The following is a 21,225-nucleotide window of genomic DNA, read 5'->3' on the forward strand; positions in this document are numbered from 1 at the left end:
AATGATAGTAGAAGATAATGAGATGGAAGGAAGAAAAAAAAATTATCTTCTTGAATTTGCCCTTAGTAACAAAGAACAAAAAAAAGCAGTGTAGAAAATGCAGCAGGGGAAGGTGAAGGAACCAGAGTTTCATAAAATATTTTGCTGTGCTTTCATAGACTTGTTTAATTTCCACAGAGCTATGTGGTTTGCATATGTCAGTCGATTTAAAGTAATGCTTTGCTTGTATTATGGATGTGACTTGACAATAAAATTGTTTGCATAATGCTCAGTATATGTAAATTGATACTTAAATGCTGTTGTAAGTATAATTACTTTATTAGCAAAAGGCAAAATCAAGTTGACTAACAGAGTTTTCAATTATATTAACATAAACAATTTGTGATTTAATACAGTGATGTCTACAAAATTAGATACTATATGCATGTATGTTAAATCAGTCCAGTAACACAGTGGGTCCAAATTAACTGTTATATTTCCTTGACTGATCAGAAATTTGTGTTTTATGCTACATTTAAGTAGTCCACTAACATACATGGGAAAGATATATTATTTTTATGGTTGGGTATTCAACTCTAACTTATCCTGTTTCTTGTTGACTTAGAGCTTATCTTGGGAAATATATCATATGGCAAAGAGAAATATTTCTCATAATAGGAAATCATATTCAGTTCAGTAAGAGTAAGATGATGTGCATTAAAGTCCCACTGTACTACTGCTTCTTTAGATATTCTTTTACATTACAAACTCTTCAAGTTAGAAAGAAGTTGTTAGGTTGCTGCCAGTTAGCAAAGAGCAGATGGTGTTTATTACTGTGACCGGTAAATTGTGTATCTATGGGAGTAATAAGCCCAATTAGCCAAATGTTGATTGTGCTTTTAAGTGTTGTAGTCTCAGCACCTATTTCCATACCTGGGAGTATGTTCATTATAAACTTCTTTGTGCACTTTGGAAAAAGCTCAGTGGTGCACTTCTGCAGCCTAAATTGTTGGCATTTGTGTAAATACCATTTTAGGTAATGTCTTCCAAATGAGCCAGTCTTAGACACATAGTTTCAGAAATTCCTTATTACTTACTTTGTATTTGATTTTCTCCTAAGTGGTAAATTTTGACTACTTCAAGCTGTGCTAGAATGAATGTTAAATGCTAGATGACTTTGTGTCCTAAGAATCCTCTTGCCCTTCATTCAATAAAATACAAATCCAGTACAAGGGAAAGTCATGTTTAGCTCAGCATACTCTGCAGTTTTTAAAAATACTGCTCTTCTTGCATAGTTTCCCAGCAGGGAGCAGTGAACCATCAAAGAACTTTCTTACCTTTTAGAGGCGTGGGTTGGGATCAGTCAGAACCTCTGGCTGGTGGCCAGTTTGCTGAAATCTATTATCTCTCCCTAGCCCAGGCTCAAGAAGCCTGAGAACCATTCCTGTTGGCCCTCGGCCTTTACCGCTGCCCCAGCTGGGCTGGACAAATTGGGACACCCTTAGGAAGAGCAGTGTAATAATCCAGGTTGCAGGAGAAAGACAAAAGCCAAAGTGTGGCATAGAGTAGTAAAATTGTTTGAGTTGGAGGGGACCTTAAAGATCACCTGGTTCCAGTCACCCTGGCTGTGGGCAGTGCCATCTTCCACTAGATCAGGTTGCTGAGAACCCCATCCAGCCTTGCCTTGAACATTAGGATCCTCTTTCTCATTTCTGAGCTACAGAAAGCAGGCTCTGGTGTTGTCTTTCTGCCAGCAGAAGCTGGTGCTGGTGCACTTTGAGTATGAATACCCTCTTTGATATCTGAGCCTGGTGGTTTTAACAGCAGCGGTTTCAGCAGTCCCTTCCTCACGATCCAGATAAGCAATAGTTGCTACATACATTTAGTAAGGTCTGGTTTGCTTTTTTCAAACATACTTGACAGCTCTGTAGGGTCAAGATCATGTCTTCCTGCATGGCTGTGCAGTGCCTGGTACAATGAGTCCCTCTGGATACTTCTGCAACTAAATAATAAAACCTTTGCAATTAACAACTTGTTAATTGAGGATTTAATACAGATGCACAATTTTAATTTGTTCCTTGATTTTCCTCAATTACCTCACCTTAGGTTTAAAAACAGAACCACATAAAATAAAATGCTTGGGTGTTTCACAGATTAGCAGATTTTAATAAATGGCACCGCTAATGCATGTATTAGAGAAAGGGCCATTCAAATTTTCCTGACTTAAGAAAGGTTGACTGAATAAGGGTATATTAGATACCAATTTTTTCTTTTTATCATAAAATTTTTTTTCATTTTAAGGCTCATTTAAATTGCTTTATTTGAATGCCATAACTTGTTACCAGAATTCTGAGAGAGAATTGCTAAAAGTGAAAAGTGAGGAGATATTTTTCCTATATCAGTGTAGACTTCTACGTAGAAGATTTTTGTCTGGAGTTGGTGACCATCTGTTTCATGGAGTTATGCCAAAAATATATTTTCACTGTAGATGTAGATGCTGGCAATGAGCCAGCAAATAGCCAGACAAGTATTGCAGCGTCTTCTTCTAGCACACCGTAAATACAAGTTCCCAGCACTTCTCAAGATAAAAAAAGGTGTAACAAAAACCCATTTATTTCTTAGGTAAATCTGGTCACAGTAACTTTAATAATTCTAACTTTGTTAATCAGATTTAATTTATTCTTGAAGCAATTCCACTGATTTAAACCTGAAATTAATTTGGCCTAGAGTTTTCAAGAAGCTGTATATTGCCTTTGAACATTTAATTTTTCTGTGTGTGGCCTGGCACTGGGTTATTGTTCAAAGCCTAACAGAGAGATGAGACCCAGTGAGCTCTGTAGGAAAGGACAGCTTTCTCCATTTCTCCTTTGGTTCTGGGACTGCTGCAGAGACATTTCTCTGATACAAAAGGATAAGAAAACCGCAGCACACTTTCTTTGGAGTAGATTTCCAGGGTACATTCATTTTCTGCTTCTGGTGTTTGCTGTCTCCTGACATGCCCTGCTAAAGTAGAGCCCTGCAAGGTTCAGTCCTACCAAACAGGTGTCTCAGAAGCTCTTCTACAAGAGACAGCAAGCATCACGTGACATAGCTGTAGTAAAAAAATGATGTTGCATGCTTATCTGGAACACTAGATTAATTTTGTTAAAGCCAAGAACTACTAGATATTGAACGGGGTAAACAGCTACATATAAAGGGAGACAAACTGGACTCTGCAGAATCTGCTGAGGAATAGAATAGAATAGAATAGAATAGAATAGAATAGAATAGAATAGAATAGTACTATCGCCACTTTTAATGAAGGGATGGGACCACAGTCAGTTAAAATTGATTTATTGCTCCTCAGATAAACATTGGTCTCAGGGGCTGTGGGGTTTGAGAGAGCAAGCAGTTGGCCATAGCTCAAAATGGTCACAAGTTCTTAATTACAAGACAATATATAACTTTCTAATCAAATGGACAGTTACCACAAAGTTTATTTTGCTGTTCTAACCTATCACCTTTACTTACTTCTACTGCTCTACAGGACTACTCTCACACATGCACACATATGCTTCTATTAGAACATCTGAACTCTTAGATTACTCTATACAATTACACGCCTACATTATAAACTCTTCACCATCTTATCAATACAGTTTATCACTTACTTAAAGTATATGCTCACTTACAACTATAGAAACATAAGTTTATAATTTTTCTGCTTAAGTTCTGTGTACTTTAATTTTGCATCAACCCAAGCTTCTTCCAAGGTTGCAAATCAAACCCTTCTATGTCTGTGGAAGTTTCTATCTTTCCATTTCCCACAGTAGAATAGTTCCAGTAGGATAAGACCTATAATGCTCAGTCCAAATGCCTGACCAATTCAGGGCTGACCAAAAGTTAAAGCATTATTACAGGCATTGTAATACAGTGCTTACAAAATGTTGAGAAAAATAAAATTTGTGTTCATAGTAGTCCAGTACTTCCTTAACATGAAGTCCCTTGTGCATATCAAAAGGGATATGAGATACTTTTAAAATAAATGCTGTTCTAAATTAAATGAGCTGTCAGAAGTTCTAGAACAGGACCTTTATTATAGGCAGGTCTCAAACAGTAAGGTTTTGTTCAGGCGTGGCTTTGTCTTCTCTACTTTTCCTCAGAACAGGGTGGAATGTAGAAAGATTCTTCCCCACTCTTACCCCCATCCTGCTCTCCATGAATAAGGACAGGATTTCATGAGGATAAGTAGCTCTGAAAATGGAATATACTTTGTCTCTCCACAAAGGAACTGATAGCAATGGTGAAGAAAACACTGAGAAATAATAAACCTGTTTCATGTTGTCAAGCCAGGGCTATTTTTGGTTTGCTGCTTCTAGAAGAAATTAATTTCTTCTCCCAGTTCAGGGCTTTGTTCTGCATTATCTTACAACTGGAAGCATTTGTCTTACCCATTCGTTATTTATCTAGCTTTTGTTACTGCTCTGAACACTGATCTGTGCATAAAATAGAAACAGTCACTGACACAAACATGTTTTTTGAATGGTAAGCATATTCCTTGATTCTGGTTGTAAAACCCTATTAAATTAGATTTTATAAAGTAAGAAGTGCTGCAGTTCTAGTAGAAATGTATTCAGGCTGCATCAGTTAGGGCAACAAATATTCTTCTAAATGTAAACATGCATTTTCTACCAGTCATTGTACTTAGCTTGAGGCTTGAATGCTGATGCTATAAACTATCCCTTGGATTTGTTATACTTGTGGTATGTTGTCCTGAGGTAGTTGGAACAAAAACTTTTGATGAAAACTGGAGAGCCAGAGCTTTGGCTTTGAGCACTTTACTGTCTGATTGCTTGTGTGAAGTGTGAAAGTAATCAGGATGCAGATAAATCTCTTGAAACTCTGTATATATTGGTTGGGGAAGATTTTGGAGATACTGGCTGTAGATAAAGGAAAGATCTATTGAGCTGTATTCTCTGTCAGGTTTTATTTTGCAGAGGAGAAGGTTTATTCCACAGTAGTTGATACACGAAACATCATGCATTTGATTATAAGTAAAGCATCCTCTGCATCCTCTGCTTTCACCTGATCATTTTCCCCTGAAGACATGCATCATCTCCCCCAGACAAATGATAAAAAAATCCAAGAAAATAATATAAAATATCTCTGCCATAAACCAGGAAGCGTTTCTGCAAGCTAGAAAGCCTAGCTTGTTCATCATGTTCATAAACATGATTGAAAAGTTAAGCCACCTCTAGGAACATCTAGAAACACTAAAATATTTTTCAAATGGAAGTTTGTTTGCTCCCCAGCAGTGAAAGCTTTCTTTTAATGCTCTCTCTTCTATATGTCAGCATTTCTTAGCCGTCCTCTCCTAATATGACCAGATTATTATCCCAGAGACTTAGAGCCACTATTATTCGGAGAAAATTTGTACGCATGGCAGAATTGGATTGGATCTGAGATTGCAGAATAAGATTTACAGTTACAGCTGCTGTACCAGGAATGTGTGTTTGTGGGCAAGGCTCACCATTATATGCAGTCCAGCTGCCTGAGTTTCCACATTTTCCTTCACTGTCTGTGCTCAGGTTGTGTGTGTGTGCATGTGGCTGTAACTGGAGCCTAAACTTTCCAGTATTAAAATTAGTTCTGCTCAGCATATCTTCATTTAAAAAAAAGAAGAGAGAAATGAAGTTGTGTTTCAGATTTCCTACATTTTGGGCTGTTCACTGAAACATCCTCTCTCCTATGTGCTTCTTTTACCTATATGTGAACATAAAGTATAAAATTTTTCACAAGTTATTGAGTCAAAGTTACTCTACCAGTACTTTCAGACCTTGGGCAGTTTTGGGATTATAGTAACAGTAGGATGACAGATGGAGTGCCGTGGCTTTTCTGCAATTTTAGACAAAACCAAACTTAAAGCAAATCAGTTTTTTTTTGTTGTAAATAATTGCTTCCTTCCTGATACATGTTTTGTAGATAGTGGATGAAATGTGTCTGTCTGCTACATAATCAATAGAATTAAAATCCCCAGCCACTTATTTCCTGTGAAGTGATTAAAATCCACTTAGCACATAACATGGTCTATGCTGGCCATACTGCTCCTTTGCAGCAATATGTCAAGGTAATGATTATACAGTTTATGAAGTGCTTAAATGTAAATGGTCAACATAAATCTTCACAGAGTGTAATTTAATAGTTTTATTCCATTCAGAGAACAAATGTAGTCAAGCTTTGGTTGGCCTTCTCATAGTTTCCTCCAAAGTTACATAATGTTACAGTTCTTTCACCTTTGAAGGGGTGGCTTTTCTTAATACTAAGAAACACTGAAAGTATGCAGCAGGACATGGTTCTTGACTGATTGATGATCTGTAAGTGTTACAAAAGATTTGGTGGTGAAACTTGTGACACTCTCCTGTCTGCAGGTAAGAGGGACCTTGCAGATAAACAAAAGCTCTGCTGTTTGCTCAGCCATCCCTAATAAACTTTACATACATGTATATAAATCGGTGATTTTTGAAATCTTATTTCTATCAATAGATTAAGTCTACTATCTAGTATTAAAGTTCAGTTGTTGCCATTTCTTCCTCATTGTTTGGTTTATTTTCATGCAAAATTGAATAATCAATTGGAAGCCAGCAACTTCTTCCAGGCTAGGTTTTCCCTGGAAGAGGCTGAGCAACAGTTTGAAATCATAGGATTGTTGATACATTAACTGGGACATTGATTTGAAATTTAGCCCTATTTTGAAGAGCTGATACCTTTTATTAAATCAACGGGTAGAGTTGGAAAAAAGTCAAAACACACCAGCTTGAAAAATCTGGTTTTGGAGCTTCAAATCATGCTAAATTTTCCTGAAAATCTTACCACTTACTACTTCCCCCATGGGTACATTATCTTTTGGTTTAGGTGGCAGTAGATTTTACTGTACATATTTATTTTCCCTGTGATTACATACTATTTTCTTAGATAGCTTAACCAGTATTTGAAGGAAGTTAAAATTTATTTTTAATTAAGACACTGGACTAAAAATGAGCTTGAGATTTGGAGCATCTGGCGTGATTCAGAGTTTGGGTGTTACTAACATGGCTGATGCATTTGTGTTACATTCTTGCTGGTTAAAGTGAAAACAAGAATATTTCCACATTTTTGCCTTTTTAAAATAGAAGGTAGTGCAAGCAATGTATATTATAACATCTTTATAGACTTTTGTGTGTATTTTTGACGGCGACATTTTCGTGATTGATATTTCTTAACGTCATGTTCTTTTTCTCTGAAACAAAACCAAGGAAGTGCTGATACAATGACACCCCTCTTGCTTTGGTGGAGCTTATTCTTTGTTGAAAGCCAGACCAGAATACTGTCTGTTCAGACTTGAACATAATTCCAGAACATCTTAGGCAAGTGCTGATGATGTCCAGTCAGCTTCTGAAGACCACATATCATAGCATTTTTAAAAGAATAAAAAAAAATAAATGAAGAGACTATTGATTACCGAATAAAGAAATTACTTAATAGACTCCTCCCTTTTTGCTGCTTTGTGTGGACATGATATTAACACCTCATTTATTTATTGTTCTGTCTCCTGATTTTCCAATAGACATCTCTCCAGAAAAAAACTGCTGTATGTGAAGTGTGCAGTGTTTAGGAATATTAGCAGTGTGGCAGACAAAGCTGTGTTCATTTTAGAAAATGTCCTTGAATATCTACCACGATCTGTTGATTGTCATTCGTTCTGGTGCTGGCAAAACAGGTATTTGAAGCCAGTACACAAAACAGCACTTACTTTCAAGTCAATGTGTGAAACATCAAATCCTAAAAATCTATCTAAAGCTCTAAATTTGCAAGATATACTACTTGCAAGTAAAGCTGGCTAACTTGGGAAAGAACCTAGGCATTTTCTGAGTTTCACCAGTACCATCTCATGAGCAAATACCTTGTTTAGCAATTCACTAAACCTAGCAGCCACTGGCGTGTCAGTCCTACAGAGGCGCCACCCAGGGTTCAAATAAACCATGAATGCTTTTACAGTCTTTCACACTAGACAAATGAATATCTTGGTTCTCCAGTCTTGTATCTCTGTCAATTAGGCTGTAAGCTAGGTAGGAGTATTTCTTTTAAAGGAAAGTAAAATTTTCTTGTTTAGTCATCATGTTTATTAAGTTTTTGGAAAAGTACCTGTCTAAAAGAGTTCTCTTATTTTCATTCTAGTTCAATTTTGTTGGGAAATTGCTTGGACCAAGAGGAAACTCTTTAAAGAGATTACAAGAAGAAACAGGTGCAAAAATGTCCATCCTGGGAAAAGGATCCATGAGGGATAAAGCTAAGGTACTGTGTCGGTAATCTGGTTGCAGTTACTTGAAACATATGTTGTTTTAGGTGTTACACTTTGATTGCCTGTCTGTTTATTAATGACTCAATTAAAAGGCCTATAATAGACTCTTGACTCCAAGGCTAGTTTGTTTTTTTCAAGTTACATAATTTGCTTAAATATATTCTTTTTCTTGTTATGCCAACCTTGCTTAGACCTTCACAATTGCTATAGTATCACTGTTATTTAAGTAATTCACCTAAAAGAGAAACCATGTTCATTTGTTCTGAGAAAAGTCTTTTTCTCCTGTGAAAGTGCAGCTTGTATATATTACTGCTTTAATATTGGTGTACATAAATGAGTTCTCTCTTGTTTTCTGTTGCTTTAGAGATTTTTTTTTAATGTTGAGTATTTATTCAGGGCATAGTTCTAGGAGAAGATAACAAAGTAGACATTTTGCTTAAGTGTGTTTAAAAATGCACCATAGATAAAGAATAAAAAATGTTGGGAATCACAGCCTGGTCAATGCCCCTAAGTAATTACTTGCAGGTAAGTGTTGCTCCTCCTCAACCAGTTCCCCCCCAGTTTATAAACTGAACGTGATGCTCTGTGGTATGGAATATCCCTTTGGCCAGTTTGAGTCAGCTGTCCTGGCTTTGCTCCCAAGTCCTTGGATTAGGGTAAGCACTACATAACAACAACCCAAACATTCGTGTGTTATCAATATTTTTGTCATACTAAATCCCAAACACAACAGGGTGCCATTTATTAGGAGGAAAACTAATCCTATCCCAGCTAAAACCAGGACATTAAGGAAGCTTTCATGTATATTTTACCCAAAGAACAAGTCCTGATTGCATTGTGATGTCTTTTAGAATCTGTGGAACAGCAGTATTATGGTCAACACTGAAATAATGACTCCTAATGTCACTATATTTTAACTGTTAATTTCACTATATTTTAACTGTTAATTTCACTATATTTTAACTGTATATAGCCTCTCTAGCAATGTTGTGCATTATTCTTGTTTCCTTTCTGTCACCTCTGTCATTATCTCAGTAGCTAAAATTATGAAAGTAATAATATGCTGAAAGGAAAGACCAATCAGGATTTTTTGGTTGGCATTATTTGGTCTTGGTAAAGTGTATCAGCAATCACATAGACATTATGAGGTCTGCCATTGCAATATTAGAAAAATAAACCTGCAAACTAGACAAATTAGGCACACAGATTATATTTAATTTTTCAGAGTTTTCTTTATGACATTTTAGTCAGACATTTAGTGACACTTCAGTTATGATTATAAAATAATATATGTTGAATACACTACTGATTTTATTTCCAAGTATTGACAGGTAAAATATTTTAATTACTTATGTCTAACTTCTGTAATCATAAATATTTCCCTAGATGAAAGAATGTATGATCTGCTAAACTGCAGTCATTTGCATCAGTGCTATAGCTGATGCCCAGTCACTTCATTTTCAGCCACCCACTCAGATTATTATTGCTGAGAGCATCAATTGCCCAGACAGGGGAGTGTAAACAAGTTTAAACACATTATTAGACAGATTAAGACTTCTGATTTTTAGATTGGTCACTCTTCTGATCATATAATTTGATTTTTGTCTGACCATAATGAACAGTGCCAGCGTGACGGGTGCTATGTTCACTCCATGAGTATGTCAGCAAAATTTGAGTATGTCTTCAAAAGGTTTGTAGTCCTTAAGAATAATCTGAAATTGAGTATGAGCTTCATGTAGGCTCATTCATATGAGACTGGTGTACAAAAATGAAGTTCTAGTGTAAAGTGGCATTAAATATAGCAGTCATGAAAGCAGTTTCTGTAGAGAAAGGCTCATAAGCAATTTATCTTAATCCAATTTAGACATTACTGACTCAAAAGAAAACAAAATCCTTGTGCAATTGCAGTGAGAGGCAGGAATTTTCTCATCCATGTACGTCGGTGTTACCAGTTCCTGGCAAAAGAGTGTGAGAATAATCATGGGATGGGTAATAGTTACAATTAGCATTTCAGAGAGGCTGTTCTAGTTTGAGATACTGATAAAATGTAAAGAAAATATGTTTGACTGTGAGCATAAATAATGGTGTGAATTGCTACATTGCTAAGGAAAATACAACTTGCTCTGGTTAAAACCATTTTCTTGTCAAAAAAATAGTGCACTAGTATCATTTATGCAGTACTTTTTTACTGATTTAAATACAAATTACCAAAGTCTGGAGGCTTTTTATGGGTTTTTTGAACCATAAAAGAAATCAGTTTATGTATATTGGCTGATAGATCTTTGTTTTGCAGGAGTATTCAAGAAAAATCGATGTAATTTCTCTCTAGAAACTAGAATTCCTTCAAACTGTCTATATTATGCCATGAGCCATAGCAGTTTCTAGACAGACTGCAGGCATGTGTGCTTTTCCCCTCCAGTCTGCTGCCGCTGGATGCTGAGTTGCAGCAGAGAAGCAGAAGCAGAATTTCTGCTGGAAAGTGCTGAGTACATTTATGCCCTAGATCCCTAGATACTTAAATCTTCCAAAAGAACTGATCTGCTGATTTGAGGTTTTTTTAGTGCCAAAATGACAACAGGGAAGTTTTTGGCTCAACAATGGGCTGCTCTGGCTATAGTCAGTAATTTTGGTCATACAGAGGGGGAGTTTCTTTTTATGAGAAGCAGATTATATCAACAGAGGTATGTCTGTTCCTCAGAATTTCCTTATCTTCTTTAAAGAAACCTGTGGGTAAATTTTAGAGGCTAAAGATTTTAGGCTGTTTCCTTTCAGAGCAACAGGGAACATTTGTTAAGAGTTACTTGAGATTTCTGAGTGTCTGCTGTGCCTACAGTGCGGGAACAGGATAGATTAATTTGAAAAGGCAATGCAGCTTACCTAAAATGTGTATTATGAACAGCTCCAATTGTGCACAAGGCACCACAGAGCTAATGTATGTCACATAAAGTTATGTTAGATGTTACTGAAGAGATGCTCAAGTATAACTGCATCAGCAGTTCGTTTCTATTTTTAAGAACATTTTTATTTTAAAAGTTACCTAAAGGAGTCTGTTTGGAAGAGCAGAATAACCTAAGAACAATAGAATGTTTTAATTTTCATTTAGTAATATATTAGGTGTTAGACAAAAAAAGATTTTTGGTTACTTTTCATTCTGTTGAAAAAAAAGAAAAATAGTTTTTTAGCCTGCATATCTTTTCCTGAAAACTCATTGTTCATCACCTGCAAGACATCTGGAAGACTGGTCAGTTATTTAAACTAAAGGAGGTCACATTGTCTTTGCTCCAAACATATTTTTGAACCACGTTTTACTTACATAGAATAGAATTTGGAAATTTGTGTCCTCATAACAAGGTTATTTATTAGATTAAAAAAAGCTAAAACACTGACTTTTACTGTAGCACATGAGCTGTCAGACACACAGGAAGGAAAATGTAAGTCACAGTGTTTGCATGAAATCTTCTGCAGACTGATGTATGTGGATGCTGACAGAGAGAGAAACTTTCCCTGGCATCATCCTGGGGAAAGTTGGGAGAATGCTCAGAGAAAGAATTAAAACAATTCTTATCTTAATCTCTGCACCTGGTGTTTGTGAACATGTGGAATGTTGGTATGTGATGTTTATGGGAAGATATTTTAAAAAGTTGTTGTTCCGAATTAACCAGTGGTGTGAAGGGTGTTGTTTAAGAACCAGTCAGGTTCTGGGTGAAAGATCCTGTCTATAAAATATGTGTAGTTCCTAATAAAGCTTGCTTTATCCCTTCTGAGCATGGAGTCAATGCTGCCTTCCTTTAGCCATTCATAACTCAATTGCAACAGAAATATAACTGCCATTCCAATTTAAAACTTTTTTACCTAGAGAAATCCTGTCAACACCATTTCCTATTCTGCAGACTGTCTGTTTATTACCCATTTCTCTCATACCTTAAACTTGCACTTAGTTGTGTCATTTGTCCTGGCTATTGAAAGGATTCTGTTTTTCAAGATTCATATTGTCTTCCTATAAAACATGAAAACTTAGAGAACAAAGTTGCACTGCAGCTTTGAAAAACCTCATAAACTACTTTTATGTGATTCAGTGTTTTATCAGCTACTGAGCACTTTTAACTGCTGCCTTTTTCAAGTTGTGGTTTTTGTTAAAACTAGTTCTTCAGGAAAGAGGAGATAATTGCAGTCCAGATATGTGCCTTTCTTTAATCTGTGGATTAAGTGCTTTCCAAATAAGGTCCACTGTCACTGGACAGCAGCTTTCCCTGTTAAACAGAATTTGTTTCATTACCTTTTCTTTATAGAAAACCCTAGCATTAAGAGCTTGTTTGCTACTAAAAAGATCTGAAATGAGCACACAGGGAAACTACTGAGATGCAATTATTAGCATGTTTGCTTTAGAGTGGTTTTTAACAACTGTGTTATGTGATTGCCTTAAAAAAGATTTTGAAAATATGCCATAGTTGCAGTGTGCACTGGTCTCTTCCCTGCAAATTATAAATGCTGTGAGGTCAGTCCTGCAACCTTTAAATAACTGTTTCAATATCTTACAGGATTAAGTCCATATGTAATGTGAATAATGCCCCATAGATTTTTGGTTTGAAGCACAATGTGTTTTTTCATTAGGTCATGACTACCATGGGCATAGTGTTCTAATAGAGGAAAGCTAGTTCTTTAATAGGATTCTCTTGATTTCATTGTTTTTTTCAAAAAAGTTATTAATTAATGCTCTGATAGCCAAAAGAGAAGAAAAATGTAGCAGGTTTTGTCTATAGGATGTTGTGGTCCAAGAATTACATTATATTCTTCCCCAATGCTATTGCTTCACTGAAATGTGGATCAAAGGTGTTGTCTTTAGTGTCCAGAGTTTTAAAAGCTTTTGAGTGTCACTACCTGTCAAAATGTTTAAGGTCATGCAGTATAGGTGCATATGCAATATTTTTTCCAAGTGAGAGTGTCAACGTTCTCAACAAGAATAGGAGGTTACAAGAGACTTTAGATAGTTAAAAAACAAAACAAAACAAAACAAAACCAACCAAAAATCACCTAGTGGTCTGTTGCACTACATTTTACACTGGTGCCACTCCCCCTGTGCCTGTGAGTTTCTTCCTCTGGCTTATGGCAATGATAGTTTAGCTCAGTGTTTTTCCAGGAGTTTCTGCTCTTAGAGTTGGAGATAGAAATTTGGGAATGCCTATAAGAACTCAATTTAGTTTTTTAAAATATAACCTTTAGATTTACTTCCAGCCTGCTGGGAATTTTGATTTGGACTTTGTGCAAAATCTCTGAAATGTTAATTTCTTAGGCAAGTATTTCTGTTCCCTTGAAGTACTTCTTTTATCATATTCAGCTGGAAAATCTCTAGGGGAAACAGAGCAATGAGTGGCATTTAATTTAGAAAACTAGCGCACAGCTAGGAGCATCAGTAGCAGTTTTAAATCATTAATTGCTGCTCACCCATTTTGTATTTTTCTGTTAGGTTTTCCTTTTTTGTGTTTAAAAGTCGTAAAGACTTTGTATTTTTATGTCTACAGATGCAGCACCTTGCAGCTTACAGACATTTCACCCCACAAACAAGTTTATGACCAAGAGCAGGACTGGGCCCTCAGCTTGCCTTCAAGATGTGAGCCAAAGTTACAAGAGTACACTGCTCCTGCTGCAGCAGTTTTATTGTCTTCCTTAAAACCTTCAACTTCCTGGTATGAGCTATTGTGGGGCTATAAGGACCATAAGAAACAACCAGCAACAAAGAAAAATGCAAGGGAGAGGAAACAAACAAAAAGCAGACCACCCCATCTTTTGAAACTGAAATCTTTAAGGACCAAAATGGCAAAAGGATGTTAACTCTTTAAATCCTACTGTAATCTTCATTCTCTCAGTTTTTCCTTTAAGTGAGCATGTCAAAAGGCGCCAAAGGCTTTCACAATCTAAAGCTAGGTTTTTTTTCGTGATAAAAACATTCTAAATAAAATACTTCCTCCTTAGACAGAGAAAACATAAATGTGTTGGCAGGCACAGATTAAAAGAAGAGATCATCTTTATCATTGTTTCCTCCAGTGTTACTTGTATTCTACAACTTCCAGGTGCTCAACCACCCCAGTTTCTTGAAAAATACCTCAATGTATCACCCCTTGTGAGTTGTAAAATAGTTTTTTCCCCGGATAGGGGAGGCAGTTTATAGTAGATGCAAATCACAACCAATATTTCTTAGAATAGCTTTTATTCTATAAACTTTTACTGATTCTAGTAAGTATTGCAGTTGTTCAGGTTTTTGCTAAAGGTGAATATTATTCTCAGAAGCTATTCACCTTATTGAGTCTCCCATCTGAACTGCAGTCTCATGATTACCTGGTTAGAGCAACATTTGGGAAGACAACTCTCACTATGTACTCAGAAAATAGAGGGCTTTACTGGCAGGTAGGTATTCAGAAAGTCTGTCAGAGGATCCTCTGTTTCACCAGCAGCATATGTGAGCCCATAGTCTTCATCAGCATAGAGCGGTCATCTTGGACACGGGCTGAGTTCCGGACTCACACGGACACAATGTGTGCTCGACCACCAGCACCAGTTGTCTCCAGGGCTTGCCAGTCCTTGGGAAGCTTTCATGCACCATCTTCTCAGCGCATACTTTTCATTCCTTTGACTTTCTTCTTTATTTTTCTTGAAACTGTTCTTCCATCTGAACTTACAATTGCCTATATAATCAATTTGTGAGAAGCCAGTTGATGAGACATTAATGAAAAATGCTTTTTGCATCACTTCTCTTAGGTGTCTTATGTCCATGTGTTGTCTGCTCCCTCTTATGTTTCACAGATCTGTGCAAATCAGCTTGTTTCCAGAAAGTTGTTCCTTCTCTTTTTTTCAGAAAACTCCATGTTACCCAGAGTGCAACACCTAGGAAAAAAACCGAGTTTTCTTTTCTGCTTCTCAGCCACATCCTTTTAACTAAATTTTTATCTATTGATACCGCAGTAAACTGAGTGCTTTCAGTAATTTATCCTCCTTCTGGCACAAAAAAAGAATATGTTTATTCAGTGAGAGTCTTTCTAGTTGGGGAGTCACAAACCTCTTATTTTCTTGTCATATCTCTGCATGTTTTGGTTTTTATGCCTCTTGCCTGTCTTCCAGGAAGGTGGTGCTACAAATAATTTTGGGAAAGACGGTAGGACTGTTCTTTCCTAAGATGATTTGTAGCACCACATCCCTGGAAGACAGGAGCATCTTCTGTTTAATATTTTGTGCAGGTTCCATTAGTTACCTATTTGTCTGGCTTGCTGGCTGAAGTGGAATCAAGCTCAAAAATATGAAGCCGTTGAGCCAGAAGAGTTAACTGACCCCACTGGGATAAATTCTTCCCTTCCTGATATTCAGATGATCCTATCTGCATACCTAACCCAGGAGAGGCCTTGTGATACATCATTCAGTATATATCAGAAAGCTCATCTGTGTTAACAGGCACGTCCCAGTAACTTTGGGGTTGGAACCTGGCTAGAAAGAGCAGTGGCCTCTTTTCCTTCAATTTATGCAGTTTCAAATGATCTGCAGCAGAGTAGTCCCTGGCTTTTTCAGTTTGTGCTATAAAATTTTGGAAATCCATTTGTTTCCATTTCTCTCAAGTTTGTTTCTTTGCAGTATGGATTTTTTCCTTACAAAGGTGAATTGTTATATTTATATCAGAGATTTACAATGTTTTCTCTGACATCTATCTCTGAATTTTAGAATGGGTTCAAGTACTTAGTCCATATTGCTGCAGAGAAAATTGCCTTTTACCCAATTCCTTTTGGGTTAAGAACAGCTCTGCTTTTTTTTACTGGGTGGGTGACCACTCTGACCTTGCTTAGAGGAGTTAGGCTTAAGGTAAGCTTTTTGAAAGCTTTGTTATCTGTATGCACATGTGGAGAGAGAAAGAAAGATGTGTGTGATATATTGCTCCAATTCATGGTTGAGCACTGAGTCTCTCTATGTTAGCCAGTTCCTTGGTTTTTTGTGCACAGTGAATAGGAATGTCTGTCTCTTGACCATTTTAAACTCCCATGCTATTTAATGTCCAACTCTTTTATCCCCAAAAGATGCACAGTCGCTTCCAAAGTCTCAAGATTGATTTGTAACTCATTTCCTAAATGTTTCTACACATTGGTAGGACTTGCATTTTAAATGGACTTGACATCATTTACATTTTAGGAGAAGTATAGCACATATAGCTCAAGTAAAATTACTTTGCAATTATGACCAAATTAGTCAACAATGTTCTTTTCACTTTGATATAAGACCTGCTGCCTTCTCAAGTCATACTTGAATAAGCCTCTAGATCATTCCATGTCCTAAATGGGGATTTTTATTTTTCTGCTGAGTTTCATGCAGCATGTAAAGACAAAGCATCAGTACCAAATCATTCTTAGGTTTGGAAAAAGGTATCTATATTGGAAAAAGCAGTATCAGAACCCACCAAATTACTGCTTCCTGCCCAAACATGAGGCAGTGTAGTTCCTTGTCTCTGCAACAGTGACTTCCCCCTTGTTGAGTTTCTAAGGTTCTAGAGAAATATTTTCTCTAGAGATGTGGCTTGTGGTTTGTGCTGCCTGTAAGCTCTGACCTGCACTTCAGCATCTAGGTCTGAAGACTGGGCACCAGGGCACTCTGTTGACTTCTCCAGTCAGATTCCAGTTCTCCTCTGCATTTTCTGCCTGGGCACTGTAGTAGTATGTGAACAGGACTTTTTTTGTCTCATTAGAGAGGTCATTTATATTTCTCAGTAAGCAGCCTCTTCCTGCCCTCGTGGCAGCCAGAAATTTTTAGTTGCACTTTTGTAAAAATACTGCATGTGAGTTTGTGTCAGCAGACTTTTACAGCATTCTAGTGTTACAGCTAGAGCCCAACTTACTGCAGCTTATTTTTGTGTAATTAGATACTCACATGTAGACCGTGTTGGCTTCTGGAAAGGGACACAGGATGTTGCACAAAGTAGATGTTATTCCTCAGTATTGGAGTTTGCTTTCAGTGGTACAAGATCTGGGCTATCATCAGAGTCAGGAATAAGCCATTAGGAACTGCTGGGTCAAGGGAGCATCACATTTATTTCCTGACCACTTCTTATCGAGTGTCTCCCTGAGGCAATGGTAACAAAGAAGATCTTGGTGAAGATTGATCTGGCGGCATTTTGCTCAGTAAATATTCCCTAGGGGAGAAAAATCCTAAATTGAACAAATGAAAAAAAAAACTTCATGTCCTATTTGTCTCTCAGAGACAAATTTTGGACTATAAACTTCAGACTGTAAATATTGGAAACAGTCTGCCTCATTGATTCTGTAACTCATTTGTCTGTGATTTCTTGAAAAAGGGTGTAAATGCCAAATAATTTGTGCAAGTTTAGGTGCTTATTAAAAGAAACTGAGCCGAAATCTCTGATCTCTTTGATATTCTTGTTTTAATGAATTCTTTTGGTATTAAATAAAAAAATACTTACATTTCTTCGTACACATGGAATATTAGAACATGAGGTTTTATTTTAAATTTGAAAATTTAAATTGGCATAAAAAATTGAGATTATCATACCTTCCTACGTTAGACCTGTATTAATTACTGATGAAAAATTAAAGTGCATAGATTGGTTACATGCCAAGACAGGTTAAAACAACCAGGAAAATGGGACACTCATTTGAGTACTTTAAATGTTTGTAATTTAATTGAATTTGAAAATTGTTGGACTATTCTTCTTCAATGCTTAAGGAGGTCCATAAGATAGTCTCTAACACTTCCAGAGTCCCACAAGGGCATTTCTTGTACTGCTGAAGCCAGTGGCAGTTTTGCCAATGACCAGTGCAAGGAATAAATTACTCTTAGTATTTAGCTGAGTGAGCAAATGAAGTTCACATGCAATCTCCATACAGTTCTCTGTTAATTTTTAGACTAGAGCTCCAGTCTGAAGAGTGGTGTTAGAGTGGTTGTAGAGATTCAATAAGATAGAGCAATGCAAGCATTTCCTACTAGCACAATTCATGGAGTGATGCAATGCTTCCATGTAATTAGTGATGACATCTTCAAAACAGAATAGCCAAGAGGGCAATTTAGCTCTTTGTTAAAAATTTCATACTCTGAAACTGATAGTTAAGAAAATTGCATTGTCCTCACATAAGAATCACATCAGACCTCAAGCAGATGCTGTTTTATTACTGATGTAACACAGTGGTGATATTAAAAGTCTTTATCACCTCCCTTCAATGTAATGTTAAAACAGACTTACAGATTCTATAGTTCTGACAGGACGTTTGTAAGACTTACACTGCTGGGTGTAAGATTGCTTCTTACAATCTTAAGAAGATGGGACACATTCTTTTCTTTCTACAAAATTAGGCTGCTTCCAAAGGGCAAAACATTGAGGTAGTGCTTCAGCTTTATTCTCTTTAAGTTGAAGGTAATGGAAGACCATGAAACTTTAAAGAAGGCAAGGCAAAGAAGTGGCAAGAGAGCAATGTGGGAAGGGTAAAGGTAACCCTTAGCAGAGAAAAAGTTAACATGCTTTCTGGTTTGTCAACTTGTAAATGTTTTGTAGTTTTTTTACCCAAACGCAGTTTAAATTTTTTGTTTGTGGAATATTGTAAGGTTTTCTAATTATCCCAGCAAAGTAAACAAAGCTATGTACACATGTATTATGCATTAGAAACAAGCTGCCAAGTGACTCAGCTGCCATCTCCCCTCTGTCTGCAGTAGTGCCAATTTCACACCCAAAAGTCTGAGTTTCACATCCAGACCTGTGCCAAACTCTTCAGCTGACTTGTATTTCATTGGTCAGAGAACAAGTTGGTGCTTGCTGACAGTGTCCCACCCCCAAACCTCACATTACCCAGGAGGTTTGGTTGTGTGACCATGCGCCCAACTGGGCACCCCCTTCTCCTGCACATGGCATTTGCAATCCTGAATGGCATTGTCAGGGTGAGTCCTGGCACTGATGTCCCTGCCTGTGGAACAGGCAAGAAGTGTTCTTTAAAAAAGAATAAACATGGGAAGAAATAAAGCAACACATTCATGTGTGAGAGATGGGAAGGTAAAAAAAGAGAGACAAGGAAAGAAAAAGTAAATTAATCAATTGCTTACAGCAATTTGGGGGACTGAATATGTTTTCACCCTGATGTTTTTTCCCATCTATACTTTTTCAGAACAATGACTTACATTCCAAAGTATTTTATTTATCTACATGCAGCTTCATAAAGACAAGGTTTGATCTTGCCGAGTTTAGTTTTATGTTTATTATTCTTCTAATTTAACATATAGATAAATGCAGAAAGAACTGCTTTGAAATATTTGTAGCAATTACGTTAAATCCCAGTTTTCCATGTATAATGTTATCTGTACTCTTGAGGATCATGATAAATACTTTTAATATACTTTAATGGGCTACTCTTACAAGGAATTTTGCATTGCCACAATAGAGGCAGCATTGCAGTAAATTAAATTACAGTGCACACAATTAAATAGAATAATGAAAAAAAAAAATCAGTCTTGGAGCAACAACTCTTTGGAGTCCCCTGAAATTCAATTCCACAAGAAACATAATAGAAGAATATGGTGAGTGGAATTTAGATAGCTAAGTTAGATATTATTTACTTTGTAATATCTCCATCAGGGATTAATGTTCTCTTATTCAGTTGCATTGATTAGTCTCTGGATCATTTTTCAGATTGATTACTTGTAATGTAGCATTCCTTTTTCATTTATCTACCCAACATCAATATAACTTTAGAGATATAACTTCATCACAGTACTGTTGTTATGTAATCCACAATAATTTGCTGCGTCTCAATAATAGCTGTAAGGAAATCTGTACAGATTTAATTTGAGTTTATAGCCATTTATTACAAGAAAAAACACCCCATCTTTCTTTCATCTTCTTTGAAAATTCTCTGACAGAGGGGTGTTCTCTGACAAGCTTCTTTCCAAGTATGCTTGGCTGTGAGATGTGTTTCTGCTTTATCAAACATAGCTAAAGTAAGGCATATGTGCAGCTTTAACAGGTATGTTTTGAATGTGCAGCGGAATCAGAAAGTATGATATTAGCATTGCAAATGATATAACTTGTTTTTTTCTAATTTTTGTAGTTTCTGGTTTTTTTGATTGCAGGTGAACATGAATTCAATCCAGTTTGGAGCTGGCACTTGGAGTCTGCAGGACTGTAAAGTTTTCCTTTAGTTCCCACCATTGAGTGGCTTTGGCTTTATTTCTCAGTTCTTACTTTCCCTACAGTAAAAGCTCTTGTCCATCTAATTTAGAGGTGTCTGCAGAGAATTAATTTGTTGATAATTATAAATCTTACAAATGTGGCATGTTAATACACTAAATTCAGAGTTTTCTGAGTTAAGAGGAATAAGTTGTTATCCCTACAGAATATATCCCATACCTAAGGACATCTGTGGATGTGCTTAAGGCTCTCAGGCTCTTTTGCCTAATTTTTTATTGATGTGATTTTGTATCTGTATGTGAACTCATATATTCCTTTGGTTTGGATCAGATCAAGTCCATTTATAGAATGCTTTTTTTTTTTCTTTTTTTTCAGAATTTGTGGAGGAGTCAAGAGGGGTAGCAGTTAGTGATTAAAATCAACACAAAGCCTTGTCCTAATCCCTGCCTCCTGTCATCTTCTTCTTTCCACAGTCTCTGAGAAATTTCTTTGAAACCAAATCTTTGGTAGTAACTCTAGCACTTGCTGGACCCTGATCTCATAAACTGTGTTTAAAGGACATAGGAGCACAGCTGGGATGGTTTTAGTTTGTGAATGTGCAAATGCTTTGCTGAATTTTGGCCTTACAGGCAAATCTTCCCTCCCCGTGCTTACAAATCCTGCTGTGAAAGTCAGTGGCTGCACTGTGTGTTTTGGTGCTCCAGCAGATGAATGATTTAGGGGATGTCTGTAAACTCTAAAGAATTCACTTAAGAGTAATTTTTATGAAGTG

The 21,225-nt window shown here is 36.6% G+C and overlaps 1 protein-coding gene across 6 annotated transcripts in view; it reads left to right on the forward strand.

Moving 5' to 3' along the window:
• KHDRBS2 (KH RNA binding domain containing, signal transduction associated 2) overlaps positions 1–21,225 on the forward strand; it is a 380,960-nt gene that overhangs the window by 96,673 nt on the left and 263,062 nt on the right. For all 6 annotated transcript variants that reach the window (XM_054280510.1, XM_054280508.1, XM_054280507.1 and 3 more), the window contains exon 3: positions 8,173–8,289. In XM_054280510.1, coding sequence (XP_054136485.1) covers positions 8,173–8,289 — 117 coding nt within the window. The remainder of the gene's footprint in view (positions 1–8,172; positions 8,290–21,225) is intronic.

The sequence above is a fragment of the Melozone crissalis genome, unplaced genomic scaffold (genome assembly GCF_028551555.1).
Source record: "Melozone crissalis strain CALT ecotype California unplaced genomic scaffold, PUWL_Pcris_2 ptg000027l_1, whole genome shotgun sequence".
In the NCBI taxonomy this organism is placed as follows: domain Eukaryota; kingdom Metazoa; phylum Chordata; class Aves; order Passeriformes; family Passerellidae; genus Melozone; species Melozone crissalis.